Genomic DNA, 19,361 nt, shown 5'->3' on the forward strand with positions numbered 1-19,361 from the left:
ATCAACAATGAAGAGTTGAGGAACAAGTGGTGGCTGGCAATTTCACCATGACCCCTGGCAGAGCAGAACACAGACTTGCTTTTCCTCATCTAGAAGGTCTCCAAGTTATTGACCAAAGCAGACGTTTTTTTCAGGTGAGGCACAAACGGGAGAATGTTTGCATGTTTGGTGAACTGAGTCCACTCATCCGACATCCGGGCATGCGGCTGCAGGTAACTCACACAGGTAAATGGCAAGGGAAGATGCCTTCTCACTAATAAACATGTAATCCCCCTCCCTACCCCCCCCCCCCCCGCAGTTGGCTTCTGCTCCCCTCTCCCACCAAATTCACATCATGAACAGTAACCTGCAGATAACATCTAGAAAGCAGCCAGAGGGAGAGGGGATGTTCTTAGAAGCTCTGGCAGGAGCACTTTATGTACCCCAGGAAGGTTTCTGTGCTCTTTAGGCAATTCTGAGACTCTCACTATTCTGGAGTTTATGGTCTTCCGGAAGGCAAGAAAAATCCCAGAGCCCTCATCTCCAGAGATCAGGAGTCAGAAATTGATGGTCTGTGCCTGGACCACATCCAGCCAACAAATATTGATATTTGGCTTGTACAGGGCACAACTGCTTAAAAATGAGTTTGAGCTACTTGCCAAACACTAAAAGCCAGGAGATTTTCCCATCACAAAGAAATTGGAATTTTGGCTCTTTCAAGGCGAAGTCCAAATATTGGCACCCCTGGCCTGGTTTTCCATATGGCAACTGGAGTCTCATGGCCTTTGTGGCATATAGAACACACTTTCCCTTTGTGGGAATTAGGAAAAGGCATGCCTGCAGGCCGATGAGTTGTAAGCTTGCCGAATCAGAAAGCCCACCTGGAATAGCTCTGCCGAAGCTGCCACCACCTGCTTAAGATGTTTCACGTCTGTCTGAGCCCTTCAGATGATTAAGTTGATGACCACTGCCAAAGCTCTTGGAGGGAGTTGTGCCTACAGTGTATACCTTGATAAGTGGCCACTGACCTAGAGGGCTTCCTTTGATTTCTCACCCATAGAGAAGAGGGTACAAGCATCTTTTTTGACCCAGCCCCTGTCTCCCTCCCCCCCCCCCCCCCCCCCCCCGAGAAGAAAGCTTCACAGTAGTGTAGCAATTATGTTCACTGGAAGGGCTGCATACCATCATGGTCCACCTGCCCTCCAAACTCCTCCTTCCTGCCCTGTGCATCATGGTCCACCTGCCCTCCAAACTCCCCCTCCTTCCTAACCTGAGCTAATTCTGCTCTCTGTGTCAGCCTATGAGAGAAGGTATCTGAGCAGATTGTAGCAGTTTCTCAGGAATGACAGAGGAATATGACTCCCATAACACAGAGTTTGAGGCAGAACTCCTCTTTGAGTGAGCAACTTGCAGGATCTCTGTTGACATCTTTCTCTTATTAAATCCTGCTCCAAGTGAGTCCTGCAGCCCCTGATAATGGATGACATCAAGGACCTATTAAAAAAATTAGTTTCCAAAATCTATCAGCGGGTGTGTGTGTGTGTGTGTGTGTGTGTGTGTGTGTGTGTGTGTGTATGTGTGTGTGTGTTTAAAGCACTGAAATGACAATCATGAAGATCATTTTTGAAGTGCAGCTGTCTGTGATGCTGTAGGAATGATAAAATGAAGTGAACGGTGGACCTTGAGAGCTTAGAAAGCAATTCATAACAAGCACACTTATGCCATAGCTAGGAGCCTGTCTAGCAGAATGGGTTTCAGATTGGGGTTGAACACTGGAACTATTTCCAAGGTATGTTAACTTGGGCAAGTCATATGACTGCAGCCCTCAAACAAAAAGCAGTTAGTGCCTGTATCCATAGTTCTGCATCAGTGGGTCCAACCACAGATCAAAAATAACCATAGAAAAACAAACAAATGCCTAAGTATTAAAATGTATAGACCCTTTTTCTTGTCTTTACTTTCTAGACAAATTGGTATGACAATTATTGTGTGAATGTGTGCATTGCCAGGGTTGGAGAAATGGGTTTAGCAGTTAAGGGTGCTTATTACTCTTGCAGAGGGGCCAGGTTCAGTTCCCAGCATCCACATTAAGGCTTCTTACAACCACCTGTAACTCCAGTTCCAGGGGACCCACTGCCCTTTGGCCTCCCCAGGCACTTGCAGACATGTGGTGCCATCCACAAACACAGGTGCACACACATACACATAAATAAAAATAAATAAAGAAATTTAAGAATGTGTGTGTGTGTGTGTGTGTGTGTGTGTGTGTGTGTGTGTGTGTGTGTTCTGTTAGGTAGTAGTAATCTAGAGGGAATTTAAAGTATGTAGGAGGATGGCAAAGGTTATATGCAGGTACTGTGCCATTTTATAACACCCTTGGATTTTGATATCCACAAAACAGAGTGTCTCAGACTGTGCTCCCCAGATCAGAGAGACACGGTATTTATGTATTTAAGTGAAAACGCATTGACTGTTTAAAAATGTCTGAAGTCCCTCCTCTTTACCTTACCATGTGGAATAAATTATTAGCAACATCTCAAGTTCTTACCCTACTGAAATGGAAGAAAACCAGTGCTCTCACAGCAGCGTTCTGAATACATGAGATCATGCTTGTGCTAGGTACATGGAATTGCTGGACATTGGGGTGCTCACCCTGAAGTCAAGGAAATAAAAATTATTGGTTCTTCCCCTTCATTCTTGTGCATTCTTCGCAAAGCACTTAAGAATCCCAGCAAACGAAAGAGCATAAAGGTGGCTTTGCTCTATAAATATTTAACAAATTGATTTTTACAGTGTAAAGTAGATAAATATAGGGACATCAAGCTGGTTGCTAGAGGTGTGACTTCTTAATTGGGCAGTCTGTGTGCAGAGTTAAAAATAATTTTAGGGCTTCAAATGCTGCAAGATCACGCAATGGTTAAAGGATAAAGCACCTTCACAAGTGTGAGTGTTCTGCCTGCTCCCTTTAGGAATGAGTTGCTGGCTGCAGAATTCTTTATCTGGACACTTGGATCAACCAGCGCACAAAGGTCGCCATGCCAATTTCATCGACAGCGTGTTTTGCAGTGCTGGAGTCTGGGTTTTAGGGAAGGACTTGTGGTTGCTATGGAACTGTTAATAATGATTGCTGCCCGCACCTCCATTCTTCATACTCCCAATCTCCAATATAAAATCACTTAGCTTTGGGCTGTAGGGCAGTAAACAAACTTTCAAGCAGGAATTAACTGGGCTCAGGCATTAGTGTCTTAATGTAGGAAATGACTTTCATTATAACCTTTACTTAACACTGGCAGCCTGGCTATGAGGAGCTCTGGTTTTCTTATAGTGGAGAGAGATGTAGGAAGGCAAACTTCACTGTGGCTGGGCACTGCTAGAACAGAGGTTTTCAGTGGACAATTTGTGCTCAAAAAGCGTGGATTTGTGCAGAACTGATTTTTATCATCATTCTGCTTTTACTTTCACATATAAAAGGAACTGGTAATTAATCTAAAAACTGGATTCCTAAGTCAGAGGAAAGGACTCCTGTTCAACTACCTATAAATTTAAAAGAAATAAATCTTGTAGGAAAATAACATTTTTTTTGCTCGATTTTGTGAGATTTGTGATCCATATAATAGAAGAATCTTACTACTGAATTCCATTTCTAAGATACAGATCTCAGTCCTTATTAATGTGTAACTGATACTTGGGGAACACTAATCGAGTTCTTGAGCTCCAGGCACATAAAGTTAGAGATGGTTTATTGGATGGGTGGGAAGAAGACACATCTAATTTGGGGACTTCACAGCCTCACCAGTATGCAAATAATTCAACAATCATACAAAACGAATAGGTTCCATCGCTGCAGATGCTGCTTGCTCAAATCCCTATGGTATGTGTTTCCCAACAATTATCTGGCCTAATTCTCTGTTTTATTGCTTGGGATTTTAAAGCTTCAACTGTGGAACATTGAATAAATGTGATTGTCAGTAAAACTTAAGATGTTTTGCATGCAGTTTCCACTGACAAGCATCTAGTGTACAGGAATAAATAAAGTATTTTTGCAACAGGAGGTAGAAACGTTTCATGGAACCATGGATCCCCAAACTCAACAGCCATATTAAATGACAGTCACACCATAGAAGGTGGAACAAGCCTGCCTCGGGTACTATGTAAAGGAGTCTATATCATCTATGGCACTGTGGAAGACAAAAGTGTGTGTGAGTCCGCAAACTGAACGAACAGCTCAGCAGACCCAGGATTGCAGACTATTGAAGGTGTTATAAGACCTGGTGCAATACTATCAAATGCAGATGGAACTATCAAATTAATCAAGCTGCTGCAATAAATTCAGATGCTCTAGAGCTGGCAAGGTTGTGTCAGGAAAGTTAAACTTGAGGAATGAGTGTTGGATTTCTAAAGTAGATCAAGGGAGAAAGAAAGAAAGCAGAGTTAATAGGGAAATAAGACTGGAATGATCAACATGACCGTTCCATTCGGAAAACATTTTGAAAGCAATTCCTTCTGACTATAACAGACTGACATTGTCATATACTTCTTATTTTTGGTTTATTTAGTCTTATTTCACACAGGCATTGTTAGTCAAACAATTCAGTATTTGGGGCTACATGATTGCAGCACAGGAACATAGCTAAATAGGTTATATCATCTACACACTGTATTTACCCCATCCTTTTTCTTAAAGTCAGTGTACAGCTGTGCCTGCTGCTTGGAGTCACCTCTGCGTGTCAGATCCCTTGTGGTACTCCACATTCAGAGGAGAGAATTCAAGCCCTGGGTCTCCCATCTGTACACTGTAATTTAGCAAAACATTGGCATTTTTGTGATGAAAAACAGATGAAGCAACCTTTTAGTATGTTAGACAGAATGAACATACACATGACATAAAATACTAGCGTGCTTTTAGAAGCTAAAACACATCAATATCCTGTGAAGTTAATTTATACATAAAATATTACTTGGAATGATGTTACCATTATGTATAAAAAAAGGAAAACTGGAATTTTCTCTTCCTAAACATGCAGGTTTGAATACCTTATAAACCTATATTATAATTGGAGTGGAAAGGTCACTTCCAAATGGAAAAATATTAAAGAATTGTGTGACTGGTCTTCCCATTAAACAGTACATGCTACTTATTACAGCCTTACATTATTCCAATGTTAAAGAGACAACATCCTTTTTAACTTCTTCACAAAAGGGTGTGTACTGCCATTTACTTAGCAAGAAGAACCACAACGTTTACACCAGAATATCTGGTCATATTATTTAATACTAGACTACGAAAATATTGGGAAGATAAGACACATTTTTGCAGGATAGATGAGCTTCTTTAGTATTGTCGTTTAAAGAGCAAAGCAGATTTGAAACGCCAACGTTTCACTGTCTAAGCACCTTTTCCTCTCTGTCACCATTCCTTTTGGCCTTCTTTGCTTTTCATTTCTCTCGTTTTCCAATCGATTCACTCTAGTTTTCCAGCTTAATCGTCCCCCTGCCCTTACCTGACCATCACAGCCTTCCAGTCCTCCCGCTTGTAATAAACAACGGTTTCTAGAAGAGAATAATCAGCTGAGCATTCTGCTCTATCTTTTGTAAATATTTTTTTTTCTTAAAATACGGAGTTATATCCTCAGCTTACAGACTAGTGTTATTCTATATCACCTATTTGAAGAATAATCATTCATAGAATACGGTAAGAATTCACTACATGACTGCTACACTATTCAGCAAGCTGATAGAATACACACAAAATACATTTCATGACTACTCTCTTAAATATCCTTTGGTTTTTCTGACTAAGCCAAATAGATTGGTGACTTTTAACTGCTTTATTTCTTTCTCCTTTCAATCTTGGAGAAATTCTGCAGAAACAGAACCTAAGAGCAAATTAAAAGTGGAATCCCTGGCAGTTTGCTTCCTTGATCCCATGTATATCTGAGGGTACTATATGACCAGTCAATATGGCCTGGACAGTCACAGTGCGAGGGCAGGCAGAGATGGAGAGGTGCAGAGGTGGTTTCCGGGGTGCTGATCGATGCCCCTGAGCCAGCGCTGGCTTCTGCAGCTGGACCAGGGTTCTGGCTGCGCATTCAGGCAGTCTGGTCCACGTGCAGCACAGCCGGCTGGACCTGGCCCTGTTTCTCACCGGATCCTTCCATCTCCTCGGAGCTGATCATGTAGCCGCTCTCATAGCGCGCCTGCTGCGCCTGCTGCAGGCTCACCGACTCCTCTTCTTCATCTTCCACGATGGTCAGGTCGGCGTTGCTGTCCACGCCGGAGCTGCTCCCTTTCAAGGCTGGCTTCTCAGCATCTTCTGCGCTCCTCTCCGCCAGGCCGCCAGGGAGGGATGCTTCGGAAAGACCCTCGGTGAAGGAGCCCTCCTCACGGTCAGGCTGCTGGTCTTCTAACTTGATCTCGTTTTCCGCAGGGCTTTCTCCTTCTCGGACTTTCTTCCTACCAAAGGAGAGTGGAGAAACCTTGAAGGGGGAGCTTTTCCCTGAAGATGCTTTCTGGTGGTTCGGTGTCAACGATTTCTTAATCTTTTCTCTCCTCTCCACAGATACGATCTTTGTCCCCAGCTTGTTCATCTTTTTCTCGATGTTCTGGCGAGAGAAGGCTTTCTTGAGGCTATCCACTTTCCTCAGGCTGGACCTCTTTATTTTCTCTGCCCTGCTTTCTTCGGCCTTCTCCTCTGCGCTGTCTTCCAGGGCTTCCTCATCACAGGGCAATTCGTCCTCGGAGGAGAGGTCCACGTTGTGCAGCGTGTCCTCCAGGGACTTGTTCTCGTCAGCAAGCTCCTCTTTGCCTTCTGCAGGGCCAGGAACCGGCTCCTTCACAAACACGCTGGCAGGGATCTCACTTTCTTCCTGAAAAGAAGGGCAGTGTGGGTTTATGACAAGGGCATCGTTTACAAACAGTCCTGAACTGCTGTAATTTGGGTTTGTATTCTGGGCGGTGGAAATGAGAGAAGCAAACTGGCTAGGTTTTCTGGAACGGGAAGCATTCATTCTGGTTTGGGCCCCGTCATTCCCCGTGGGCTGGGTAAGGCCAAGCCCTGCCAGCGGGACTGCCACAGGGTAGCTGGTAAAGGCTCTATCAGTGACGGGCAGAGGGAAGCGGCCTGACTCATAGTCCAGGAAGCTGCCTCGATAAAGAAACCGAAGCGAGTGACAGCCTGGGAACCCAGAGGCCCTCTCTCCTCCCTTCCTTCTGGCCAGGGCACAGCTGTCACAGTCTCACCACGAACACGCCCGAAGTTCAGGCTGGAAAATAGAAACGGAGGCAAAGGAGCGCACTGTGGAGTCCTTAAGTGAGAAACAGTGCAGAAGCCTCGATCAGGTCCCTCCTCCTCCACTGAGCATCGGAGGGGATGGCTGGATTGGCTAGTATCAACACATGCACTCATACACACACACACACACACACACACACACACACACATGCACTCATACAGACACACATACATACTCACATACATATATACACATACATAACATGTACATGCACTCATATACACATACATATGAACACATACATATATACACACACACACACATACACACACGCACATGCACTCACACACACACACATACATACTCACATACATATATACACATACATAACACATACATGCACTCATACACACACATACATATACACACACGCACATGCACTCATACAGACACACATACATACTCACATACATATATACACATACATAACATGTACATGCACTCATACACACATACATATGAACACATACATATATACACACATGCACATGCACTCATACAGACACACATACATATACACACATACATATATACACATACATAACATGTACATGCACTCATACACACATACATATGAACACATACATATACACACACACACACACATACACACACGCACATGCACTCATACACACACACATACATACTCACATATATACACATACATAACACGTACATGCACTCATACACACACACATACATATACACACACGCACATGCACTCATACAGACACACATACATATATACACATACATAACATGTACATGCACTCATACACACATACATATGAACACATAAATATACACACATACACACACACACACATGTGTATTGCGTGACATAAGTGAGAATTAGCCTTCCCAGTACCTGCTTACAAAGCCACGTGGGTCAGGATGTGTTTTGTGGCAATCAGTAAGGGAATGAGATGAGGCAAAATGTGTGACCAGATACGGTGTCAAGCCTCTGGAATGAAGCAGCTTCTTTGGGCAATGAAGCTCTGGTCTCACCTCCAGCTAAGAGAGAGGAGGCAAGCTGGGGCATTTACCCCCTTCATGCTCCCCAGCACACCCTGCCTCCAACCCCTCACACAGGCAAATGCGGCCTCCCACAGGGTCTCAGGGAGTGGTAGAGACAGAATGGTTCCCAAGGAGCAAAGTTGCTGACTGAGAGATCTGAATCCAGACAGATTCAGGCCACATAGTGTAGGAGCACCTTTGAGTTTTAAGGGTTTTCACTGTTACACAAGAATCCATTATCATGGTGCTCTCATGCCTTCATAGAAAATAACAGCACATGGAAGGGATATTGTGGCAGGAGGCCCGAGTGTGTCTTCACTGCACTGCTAAATGGCTGCGGAGCTTCAGCAAATAGCTTAATCTCCTTGGGTTCCTGTTCCTTCCAAATACGAATCAGAGGATTTGACCTAGATTAGCAGCTTTCAAAATGCACTCTCAGGGCCCCTGGGGGCTCTGTGAGAATGTAAGCAGGGTACGGGTCCAGACTCCTCTCCACCTATGCGGCACCCAGAGTCTCCAGGTGACCTGATTGCATCTCGGCCAGTCCAGCCCACTTGGAGGTTGGAAAACTAACTGCAGTCTGTGGATTTAAATTCTGTTTGTCTTCCCCAGTAACTACCTTTCACAGTGAAGGGAGGTGTTACGAAGGCTGCTGTGAGACAGAAAACACATAAGTCCTAGACCCTGCATCCTACAACACCAACCTGCCGGACAAGGCATGGCCACTGGCTCAATGGTGGTAACTGCTTTCTGATTGGTTGGACTGAGGCCCGCTTCATAGGAAGGTATTTTATTTCTGGCACTGTAACCCTGGTCGAAGCTCATGGCTGAGGAGGTCATGGTCCCTAGGATACATTCTGCTATTGTTATTTTGCTAAATGGTTATGATGTCAGAGCAGCTTTTTAATACTGATGCTTGTAATCATAGACCAGGGCCGTTCTGGGCCTTGGTTAGAGAAGTTTTCCCTTGCAGTGGGCAGCAGTTGATAGACACACAACTGGTCACAGCACTGAGGGTAAGAGACTGAGTGCTTGTCCCTAAATGGGAATCTCTATCAATCCTCCTTCTGTCATGGAGGCTCAGAGAACACTGAGGCAGGGGGATGGAAAGGATATAAGGACTGGAGGAGAGGGAGAAGTGGTGTGAACGTCTGTCCTCTGTACGTGACACAAGTTTCACACTCATGAACTCACAACAGTTGGGGCTACCTGCACAAGACCTGCAAAAGATAAGCCTACCCCAAATTTCAGCATAGATGGTGTAGATGATTGCCCAGGCCTCACCCCATAGCTGAAGAGCCATTGGCAGTGGCTAGTTCCCTGGCATCTTCTGGATGTGGACTTTTGAAGAGAGCAGCGTGCTAGGCTCCAAGCTGAAGTGGGCTGTGACTCACGGGCACGTGCTTCCTAGAAGGATTTCTGTCTTTTCTTCACCACTGGCTCTCTACATGTAAAATTTAGCAACTGCTTGCTGGATGAGCACCTTGGGTAAGATGGCTTCCTAAGAAGGTCGCAAAGGTCCCTGAAGTGTAGCAGGCTCTATGTGGGGCAGGCTGGAGGGCTGGGAGAGAACCGGCCTGCTCAGTTCTGTGTCTAGAGGGAAGTTTGCTGAATGCTGGTGGCACTGTGGAAACTAGAGAAGCCAGGGCCTGAGGGGGCTGCTGTCTCCCTCTGAAAGAAGGGTTTTGTTTCTGGTGGATGGATGAATATTGCAGAAGTAGTTGGGGCTCTGATGTTCAGTCCTGAAGCAGAATTTCTCCTGGGGTTTGATTAAGAGGGTTGAGGAGGTTCAGCAGTTGTTGCTTGCAGGGAAGGATAAAAATCAAGAGCTCAGTGAAATGTTATTAAAAGTCCTTAGTGAGGAAAGAAAGAATCCAGGCAGGAAACTGCAAAAACTAAGCCTGAAGGTGCATTGTCTATACCATAATCTCTCAGGGCAATCAAAAGTTGCAGATGGGATAACTTTCTGTACTTCAGTTTTAACAAAAGGTAGAATTAAAATAAATTTCAGTTTTCCTTAAATGAAAATTTTGTTATTACCAAAGCAGAGCTACGGTCGAGACTTATGGCTCTTCTGTCCCTCTTATCATGCGTCTTTCAAGGATAGCTTTGAAGAGAGTGCATTAGAAGGTGAATTGGAATATCTGTGATAGATATTCAGACGTGGGGGTGGGGCAGGGGTGCTGAGGGAAGGTGGAAACCCAGTTGAACTCTTTTGTGAAATGTGAAAATTCACAGGAAAATTTACAGGTGAGCTCTTTGATGCCAATTATGGAATTAACTCAGCAGGAGCAGAGATAATCCAGAGTGAGTCGGATGTGTCTTTATGGGACTGGAAACTACTGAGCAACGTCTTCTTGGCCAGTTGCTGTGTCTCAGACGTCGCTTCAATTACCCAGGTAGTATTTTATGTTCGTTCTGTCTACTGGACAGCGTTATGCATTTGGTGGTTTTTTTTTTTTTTTTTTTTGGCATCTCCTTGGAAGGCAACCCTTTTCCTTTCATGTAAATTCCTAAGCACGTAGATCTCTTTCTTTTTCCAACATGCTTGTTTAGAATCAGAAAAACACCAGTTCCCTTCCTTCAAAGTCACTACCTTACACAAAGCCTACAAAGCGCGGTGTTCAGCTGCTGCAGTGGTGGGAATTCAGTGTGACTAGGCGTGCTCATCAATGCCGGTGCTCTGGTATGTGGTCCTTTTACACACTTCAGTGAAACACACTAGGTCTACTAGTGAGGCGGCACTGATGTGCTCACCCTTCAGTTGTGATGTTTGTGACTTGCTTTCTCTTACAGATTCCCAGACCGACGGCTGTTCTAAGAGTGAGGCTTGAGTATATATACCCTAATTCTGCTGCTGCTAACTGAAGCTAGCTACTGATTTGTCTACCAGGGATAAGTGACTCCCTGAAATGGCACAGAGAATCCCTGTGGATTATTTCCTTGGGCATCTCTACCAAGGAGAAGCCCCCTAGGAGCAGGTGGTTATTTGTCCTTTGTTTTCAAAAAGGTCCTCAGCCTCCACGGATGCAGGTGCTCCTGGTTCTGACCTTTAAAACGGACCCCTAGGAGGTTTTCAAAGGAAAGGAACACTAAATAGTACACTTCAAACATATATGATGGATATGCTTGTAGCATGTGGGAGAAAGGTGTGGAATGAACTCTTGAGCATTTTCTCCTTGGGCTTCAACTTGTTTGCTGTTACATTAATTCTCGTGAACTAATAGTCCCCGTAATGCATGTAAATATCAGTGTAGAGCAACTTCCAGCCTGCTGGACAATTCTTGGTTTGAAGCTGACAATACACGTCGTCTCCACACATATATGGACATGCAAACTTAAGAACAAAAGACTCCGTGACCAGCATTAGGAAAGGAAATCAACTTTCAGTCCTTTAAACCCCCCGAAAGGAGAGAGAGGCCAGCTGTTCACTCTCCTACCATTCCCTTCTCATTCCTGTTGTTAGATTAAAAATAACAGGGGCAGGGTGGCATCCTGCTTGGATGTGAAGAATATAACTTTGTGTCCATGCAATACCTTATCCAAAATAACCTCCAAATACTAGTTATTAAAATGAAACTACATACACCTGACATTCTGATTTATAGGTCTCCTTTACACATTGATGGTTTTCTCCAATTTGTGTTTCTGAGGTATAGATTGCCAAGTGGATAAAGCCATTGATTAGAACTACACCCCCAGGGTGGCAGCCGGTGGAATCAGCAAGTCATAGGAATAAAATGCATTAGTTATAATCCCTGGGCAGTCTTTCACATTCTGGAGGATTTAAAAGTCTCATTATTTTCAGTGTTATCAAGGGTTCAATTTTTTTTTTTTAAAGATCACATTGGTTAGGTATTCTTTCTTGCACATAAAAACCAAAACACTGAATTATTTAAAAGCTGATCAAGCAAAACTCATAAACACGAACTTTTATCACAGTGAGATTATGGTTTTCATGTTTACCTGTTTCACAATTCTAAAATTTCTCTTATCAATGAAATGAGACCTTGGCAGTCATTTTGTTTCTCAGATCCTGAGTTTCTTTCATAGAAAATAATGTTAAACTAAATGGTTATTAAGGGGTTTCCAGATCAAACATATTTGATTATGTGATTTTTAATCTAATTGCCACAAAAAGAAGTAAGCATTCACAAGAACAGTATCATGGTGAACCCATTCACACTGAATGTATTTAATTCCACACAGGAACCAAAAGTACAGGACCTGAACCCCACTGAAGAACATTTCAAAAGTGGGAAGCCTAGAGGGGGCTGCCTCTGACACAGAGGCTAGCGTGTGTGCATGCGTGAGAGCACACACACACACACACACACACACACACACACACACATGTATGTGTATGTATATATGTATCTGTCTGTCTATCTATGTACCTATCATCTATCCATTTATATGAATCTCAGTTATTTTCTTTTAGTGGCTGAGGCAATGTTGACATTTACTAAGTATAAATAATAACAATAAGAAATAATATTTTTTAATCTCATAAACTAAAAGGGTACTGGAAAAGTAACATGGCAAAATCAATATTCTGTTAAAGAAACATTGACCTGTGATACGAACATGGAGAGTTTTCATATAAAGGCATCTTTGATTACCCATATCCCCATTTCTCTCCAGTCCATACTAATTGAACAGCTTTAGAGCAATGATTTTGGATAAAGTCCTCTCTTAAAGTAATTGATTTAAAAAATCATAGGGAGATTTTATTAGTAGTATACTCCTAAAATTCCGATGTCATTGGAGGAACCATGTGATGAATGTCTAAAGCACATTTACAGACTCAATTTTTCAGAATGTATCTGCTGCAAATATGTAACCTTTCTCTGCCTTTTTAAACCCAATTTCACAATGCCATGTAGATGAAAGTACAAACTGTCCATGTGCACTCTCATTTTGTTTTCTGATTTTGAAATTATTCCCAGGCTGCTTTTTCAAATAACCATTACTAGAACCTTCTGAGGATGTAAGAGTCACCCACCCTCAGGGTAAATTACTGTGCAGTTCCTGAAGTCTCTTCAACCAGTGGGAACATTTCCTCTTAGCTCTACAACTTCTGCTGTTATGAAAAGATAGGCATGCTTCCAGGGAAAGGGGTAAACTTAGTATTTCCTTAGCATTAATATTTTGGTCATCAATGCCTGTAAGTCTTATTTTATTTATGCTGGTTTATGTCTCATTATTTTGAATTCAAATATTACATTAAACTTTTGCTGAAAAAAATTAAAAAGAAAATTTTCTGAATTTAACTGGGATTTCCAAATTTCTCTCAGTGTTCAAGGGGGCATTTGTTGTTTCTCTGCTTTTCAGATCCTGATGGCTGTTATTGGAAGTATTCACTGAGGAACTAGATACTTATTAACTACAATAGTGACGTGCAGCACAGCAAAACTTCAATAAATAAATGGCATGTTTTAAGTAGATTTAAAACAAAGACAGGAATTAAAAGGTCAAATGTATAAGTATCTTACAAATTATCCTTCTCTCTCTCTCTAACACAGATGTACTCACATATACTTACACACAGATACACACATATACACCACACACATACGCACAAACACATATATACAAGCAGATACACACACACATACACCACACACTCACACACTCTCAAACACAGATATATTCACATATAAGTCACACGCATGCAGATATATACACACACTCAGAGGTAGTTTGGGGATGACGTGACAGCATCTCACAAACTGTAGATCTTCTCAGATCTACAGAGATCTATCTTCACAAACACAGATGAACATTACAGTTCCAAATATGCCCAAGTCAAGGGACAGATTTTCTTTTTTTCTTTTTTCTTTTTCTTTTTTTGCCATAGCTGAGGACCAAACCCAGGGCCTTGCTCTCTACCACTGAGCTAAATCCCCAACCCCCAGATTTTCTTTTTAAATACTCCTCTTATTTTCAAATACTTTCTGCCCTAAACCAGAAAAGTAATTGTTTAGTAAGAAGGCTTAGGCATCATAGGCTTCAAGTGTACGGAGAGTGACAGTTTTTCAAGGCACAAAGTGCTACCAGTATCATATTTGATATCCACATTCCCCCTGCAGGTCTGAGATAGTCCCTTTGCACCACCATATTAGAAAGGTCTATTTGGAGTAGGTATTTTGGGTAGAGCCCTTTGCTTTCATGGGTTATGATATAACACTGATTCTGAAATGATGGTAGGCATATAGCAGGTGTGTGCCAGTGTGTATACTAGTGAGTCTCGACTAGAAAGGGATAAGCAAAGCCATTTCAAGGTCCTCAGAAGGGTGGGGTCAGTTTTGGCTCAAGAACCATATTTATAACCCAGTGGAAGTGGGGCTTCCTGTCTCAGCCCTGCGTTTCAGGCCCACACAGCAATGGATTCTACTCAGTGAGCACGTACACCGTGCCAGTCTGTAGGAGTCATTTTAAATATGTTACGTCCTTTATTCCTCACCTGTGGGCTAAACAATTTCAGACAAACTCAGTCAGCATCGTCATCTGTAACTTGGGGATGGGCAAGGGAGTAGAGAGAATAGTATGCTGGGTTTATTAAGGGGCTCAACTATTCCTTGTTCTTACTAGTATCTTCTGTGCTGACAAGGGGAACAGAGGCTTGCAGCTAGCAAATGTGCCCCCAATCAGCACAGCTGGCAAATGATCAAAGCAGGAGGTGGGCCAGTGTCTGTGTGGCGTTTTGTTTTCCCACCCACTAGCCTGGACTCCACCTTAACAAAATCTATTGTTTCACCCATTAGCAAAATTGGTACCTTATTAAAACCTCTGCTTTCAGAAAGACAGAACCCTGAAGACAACCACAGTTACATTCGGTTTTCTAACCGACCATCTTGTGCCTTCAGAGCTGGGATTCCAGTCCCCTTTAGTTAGGGGAGAGGAAGGTCTCCTCACTTGCCTGAAGTTCCCTGCCTTCTAAAGCACTCTTTGCATGTGTGTTGAGGTGCTTGTTCACAGGGCCCAAACAGTCTGCACACTTTCCTTTGGATTCCCTTAGCTTCCGTTTGGGCTTGAGGGCTCCTGTTTCACTATTTCCTCACTATGTGAAGAATTCTCACCATTTCAGGTGCAGTGCCACACCTGTCCATCCACTGCAACAAAACAGGTGACTCTGTGGGGTTCTTATCAACAGCACACGCCTTTAAGTCCCCCATGGTCAGAGCCACAGCACTACTGAATGTATAATCACTCATCTACCCCATCCCTCCTCTCATACTGGTAGAATAGTCATATCAAAACAAAAATGAATTCTTAAAATCCTTCTTTTCCTTTACTAGAGAAATACTTTCCTCCCCTCCTTAATGAACGACAAGAGGTACGATCCCTGATTCATTCTGAAGGGAGGGAAGTTTCTTTTGACAGGCCTGCACATGTTCCATTTTTTTCTTTTTTCTTTTTGGAAATCATTATTTTAGGAATGTCTTGAGAGCTAAGGCTTCTAGGATCTCTTAGGCTAATAAAGGTAGAATCTTAGATGGCTGACCACATCTCTTTCCAGTTCAGCTGCTTCCTGAAAAGCTATTGCATCTGCATTAAAAGCCTAGAGTTTCTCCGACTGTGAAAGCCTGTGAGGTACAGGAGCCTCAGTGGCCCGAACCTCTCAACACTCCAGTGTAATTTGGGGAGAGATGCAAGGCATCCAGAGGAGCCTTCCCTTCTATGGTGATAGGCAGACTTGGGCTCTGACTTGGCAGAGCAGATTCATTAGAAAAAGAAGGCTCCTTCGGTTTAGATCCCAGTTTCTAAATGTCTCATGGGAGATAAAGGCTCTCCCTGTATGCTTTCACAATCTGTTGGTTATGGCCTCTCCCCTCCATGGCTTTGAAATTTTCTCCTATTCACATGGTCACAAGGAGACAGCCCCAAGGCAGGATGGCAATGCTTCCTGGGGTCTGGGTTGGCTCAGTGCCACTCATGGAAGGGCTTCCAGCATTAGGCAGGGCAGCCCTTGGATTCACAGATGCCCACCACTTGGCTGAACAACAGCCCCACACAATCTTCCTGTCCCCGAATAGCCTTTGCTACATTAATTGCATCATTGATGCATTAAAAAAAAATTAAGGAGCCTTTTCATGCTAAGGCAGCCATTTGAAGGAGAAGATATTGAAGGCTGGTCTTTGTGACCACCACTGATAACACTTCTTTTATTTCACTTTAGGGTTTATGTCCTTCTGAGCAATGAGGGGCATGTCTAGTGTGTTTGTGAAGAGTTACACTTTGCTTCACACTTTTAGGGCATCATTTGCTAGAAAGAATTGGAGACAAAAGATGTTTTGACAAAAGATGTCTTAAAGAACAAGGCTAATTCAACTTTCCGTTTTTGTTAGTTTCCAAAACACCAGGATCCTTTGGGAAAAGGGATAGTTTAAAGGTTATGTGTGTGCAGTCTTGGTTAGAACAAAAGAAAACAAATCCTTCATATAGTTACTTCACTTACACTAAGAGTTAATAAACAGCCATGGAATTAATTTGCCCTGTCCAGCTAACAGCTGCAGCCACAGCCCAAATTCCTAATGAAAACAGACAAATGAATTTGTCTACAGTGGGTACATGCACCTGCTCAGCCTCCCACCCTGTACCAAGTGCATCTAGGTGTTCCCTGATAAATGTCCCCAGCCTGCCAGCCCCACAGGCGTTGCCCGAAGGACGGGGAGATTCCAACCCCTTTGGGCACAATTCCACAGTTGCCTGTAGCAGACAGCTGGGGTACAATGTTTGTGTTGTGTGATGCTTGACTGGCCAGACAGATGGGAAGATGGCCGTGAAAGCTTGGAGGACTGAGATCTCCTATGTGGAGGGGTCCCCTGGGGACACTAACCTGGAAGATGAGCACTTTGAAGTGGTTGCGTCGGAGGAGCTGGGCATGGTTGTTCTCAAGCCTCTTCACCTGTACACACTGCTTCTCCAGGCGCTCCCGGACGGCACGTGTGTGAGCGCTGACCTTGCGAGATTTCTCCAGCAGCTTGTTCACGGTGTTGCTGGTGGAGGCCTGGTACTTGGAGAGCTTGGTGAGGTCGTTCTGGATGCCCTTCACCGAGCCCTCCAGGTTGATCTGCCGCTGCTCCATGTTGTGCTGGTTCTCCCGCACGGTGTCCAGCATGTTGACTAGCTTATCCAGGAGTGTGTGTACGGTGACAGCATTCACCTGCGAGTTGTCCCGGATGGCCTCGTCGGTGGACCCCAGGTTCAGGCTGGGGCTCGGTGTGGAGGAAGGCATTGGGCTGGGGCTGGATGGCTTCTCCTGGAGCATGTCAGCATTTGGGTGCTGAAACTTTTCAGCTTGTGCGGCGTCCTCTCCCATGGCTGGACAGATGGGAACCTACTTCCTCGCTGGAAGTTTCTTGCTCAGGCAAGAAGTGGGCTGTGGGGAACAGCGCAGGAGGCCCTTTGGTCTGAAGTGAGCTCTGTTCTCTAGGGCTAGCAGAGGTTCAGACAGGGAATAACTGGCTAAGCTGATCAGGGGAACTGCATTCCAGCTGCTCTTAAAGGCCCTACTCCGCCCAGTGGGAGGCAAAGGTTACAGGACCCACTCTGGGTTCAGCGACAAGCACACACTTCCTAACCACATTCCCCACAAGTCCGAGCTCTTCACTGCATTGGCTTTCCTTTCCTACACCCCTTCCCTTTTTAAAACAAGTTCAATGCCATATTTCAATCATGAGTTCATTTAGAGGCGGAGAGAAACATGTTAACTTGGCTGAGTTCCCCAGCCTCTGATTGGCTAAAGCTAGTAAACTTTCCTCGGGCTGCTATGTTACAGACGGCCTTTTTTTTTTCCTTTTTTCCTGGATACAAGTTGTTGTAACCGAAAGTATTGTTTTCTCTTGTCTCAGAGCTGGCAGATAGGTTGCAGAACACAGAGAGCCCTTCTGGGAGGGGTAGAGTTGAAAGGGTCTGCCCTGGCCAAGTTTGTGGTGTTCCGTTTCTCATTTGCAAAGGAATGGAATTTACTCTGATAATGACAAGGAAAACAGCCTGGTGCCTGGTGCGTCCTACTCTTTCGAGAGGGGACGCGATCCAACCTGAAAGAGCTTAGACTTCATGGATGTTAAGACAAGTACGCTGTGAACTGTTATGTAAGGGATGGAAACCTTTTGAATGAATGCTTTCTTAGAATCACACATACTTGTTTTTTGTTTGTTTTTTTTTTTAACTTTTTAAAAGCTGGCAAGAGAAACCCCTCTCCCCAAGTAGTCTCTTTAAAAAGAGAAAGTGCTGATCTTGTCTCCACTAATTCTGAATTCATGCCGAGAATTTCTCAATTCCCATCCTTGCGAGGCGTTTATTGACACAGGCCAGAAGTGTGACGGCGGGCCAGGTTGAGTTGGAGTGGTTCTAACGCTTGACATTTCCAGATTCCTGCTCAGTGAAGTGGTACACCTGTTCGCACATGTGGCCCTTCTTAGCCGGGCTCTTGGGATGTGGGACTTATTTCCTCAGACGACTTTACATGCTTGAATTGATCTTAAATGAATCTAGACTGTGCAAGCGCTTTTGGAAGGAAGTTTGTGACAGGGCTGCATGAAGGATTTCAAGAACAAATGTCAGCTCATACTGGGTCAGGGACCAATCATGGGACAGTGCCTTTCTTAATGGCAATGTCTCCATACAAACCAATGAAATAATAGCTCTTATGTTGGCATGTTCATTGGTTTCCTTATCCTTGGCTGCATGCCGTATGCAGGGAGTCTTCACAGAGCATGTGCCAGGAAGATACCCTCAATGAGTACCTGCTCATGAGAACAATGCATTAAAGACATTATAGAGGCCCCCCCAGTTTCCTTAGATAGTTGGTAGCTCCCCCAGCCCACTTAAAGGGAAGCCTTTGGGAACAGAGATTTCAAAATGCCAGAAAAAGATTTGATTGGAATTTTGGCTTTTAAGAAATTAAGAAAATTGCTTAAAAAAAAAACAAAAAAAACCCTTACATTTAGTACATTTAAGTTGGACAAAGATGTGTTAAATATTAAAACAAAAAAAATGAATGTGGTGTTGATTTTCAAAAGCTAAATTTTTTAACAAAATTATATGGTATCACGATACCATGTC

General features: G+C 43.7%; 1 protein-coding gene across 1 annotated transcript; it reads right to left on the reverse strand.

Moving 5' to 3' along the window:
• Positions 1-4,508: 4,508 nt before the first annotated feature.
• Cavin2 (caveolae associated protein 2) lies at positions 4,509-19,192 on the reverse strand. The gene is made up of 2 exons (XM_036172751.1): positions 17,131-19,192; positions 4,509-6,845 (listed from the first exon to the last, which is right to left on the reverse strand). Exons 1-2 carry the CDS (start codon positions 17,611-17,613, stop codon positions 6,069-6,071), a joined length of 1,260 nt encoding a protein of 419 aa, XP_036028644.1. The 5' UTR covers positions 17,614-19,192; the 3' UTR covers positions 4,509-6,068.
• Positions 19,193-19,361: the final 169 nt, after the last annotated feature.

This window comes from Onychomys torridus, chromosome 23, assembly GCF_903995425.1.
Source record: "Onychomys torridus chromosome 23, mOncTor1.1, whole genome shotgun sequence".
Lineage (NCBI taxonomy): Eukaryota > Metazoa > Chordata > Mammalia > Rodentia > Cricetidae > Onychomys > Onychomys torridus.

Bases quoted from the DNA above. Each gene is read 5' to 3' on its own strand.
- Cavin2 (XM_036172751.1), bottom strand. From the start codon at position 17,613: ATGGGAGAGGACGCCGCACAAGCTGAAAAGTTTCAGCACCCAAATGCT. The intron at 6,846-17,130 runs GTTAGTGTCCCC...CCTTCTTTTCAG, and splicing joins TCAAAGTGCTCATCTTCCAG to GAAGAAAGTGAGATCCCTGC.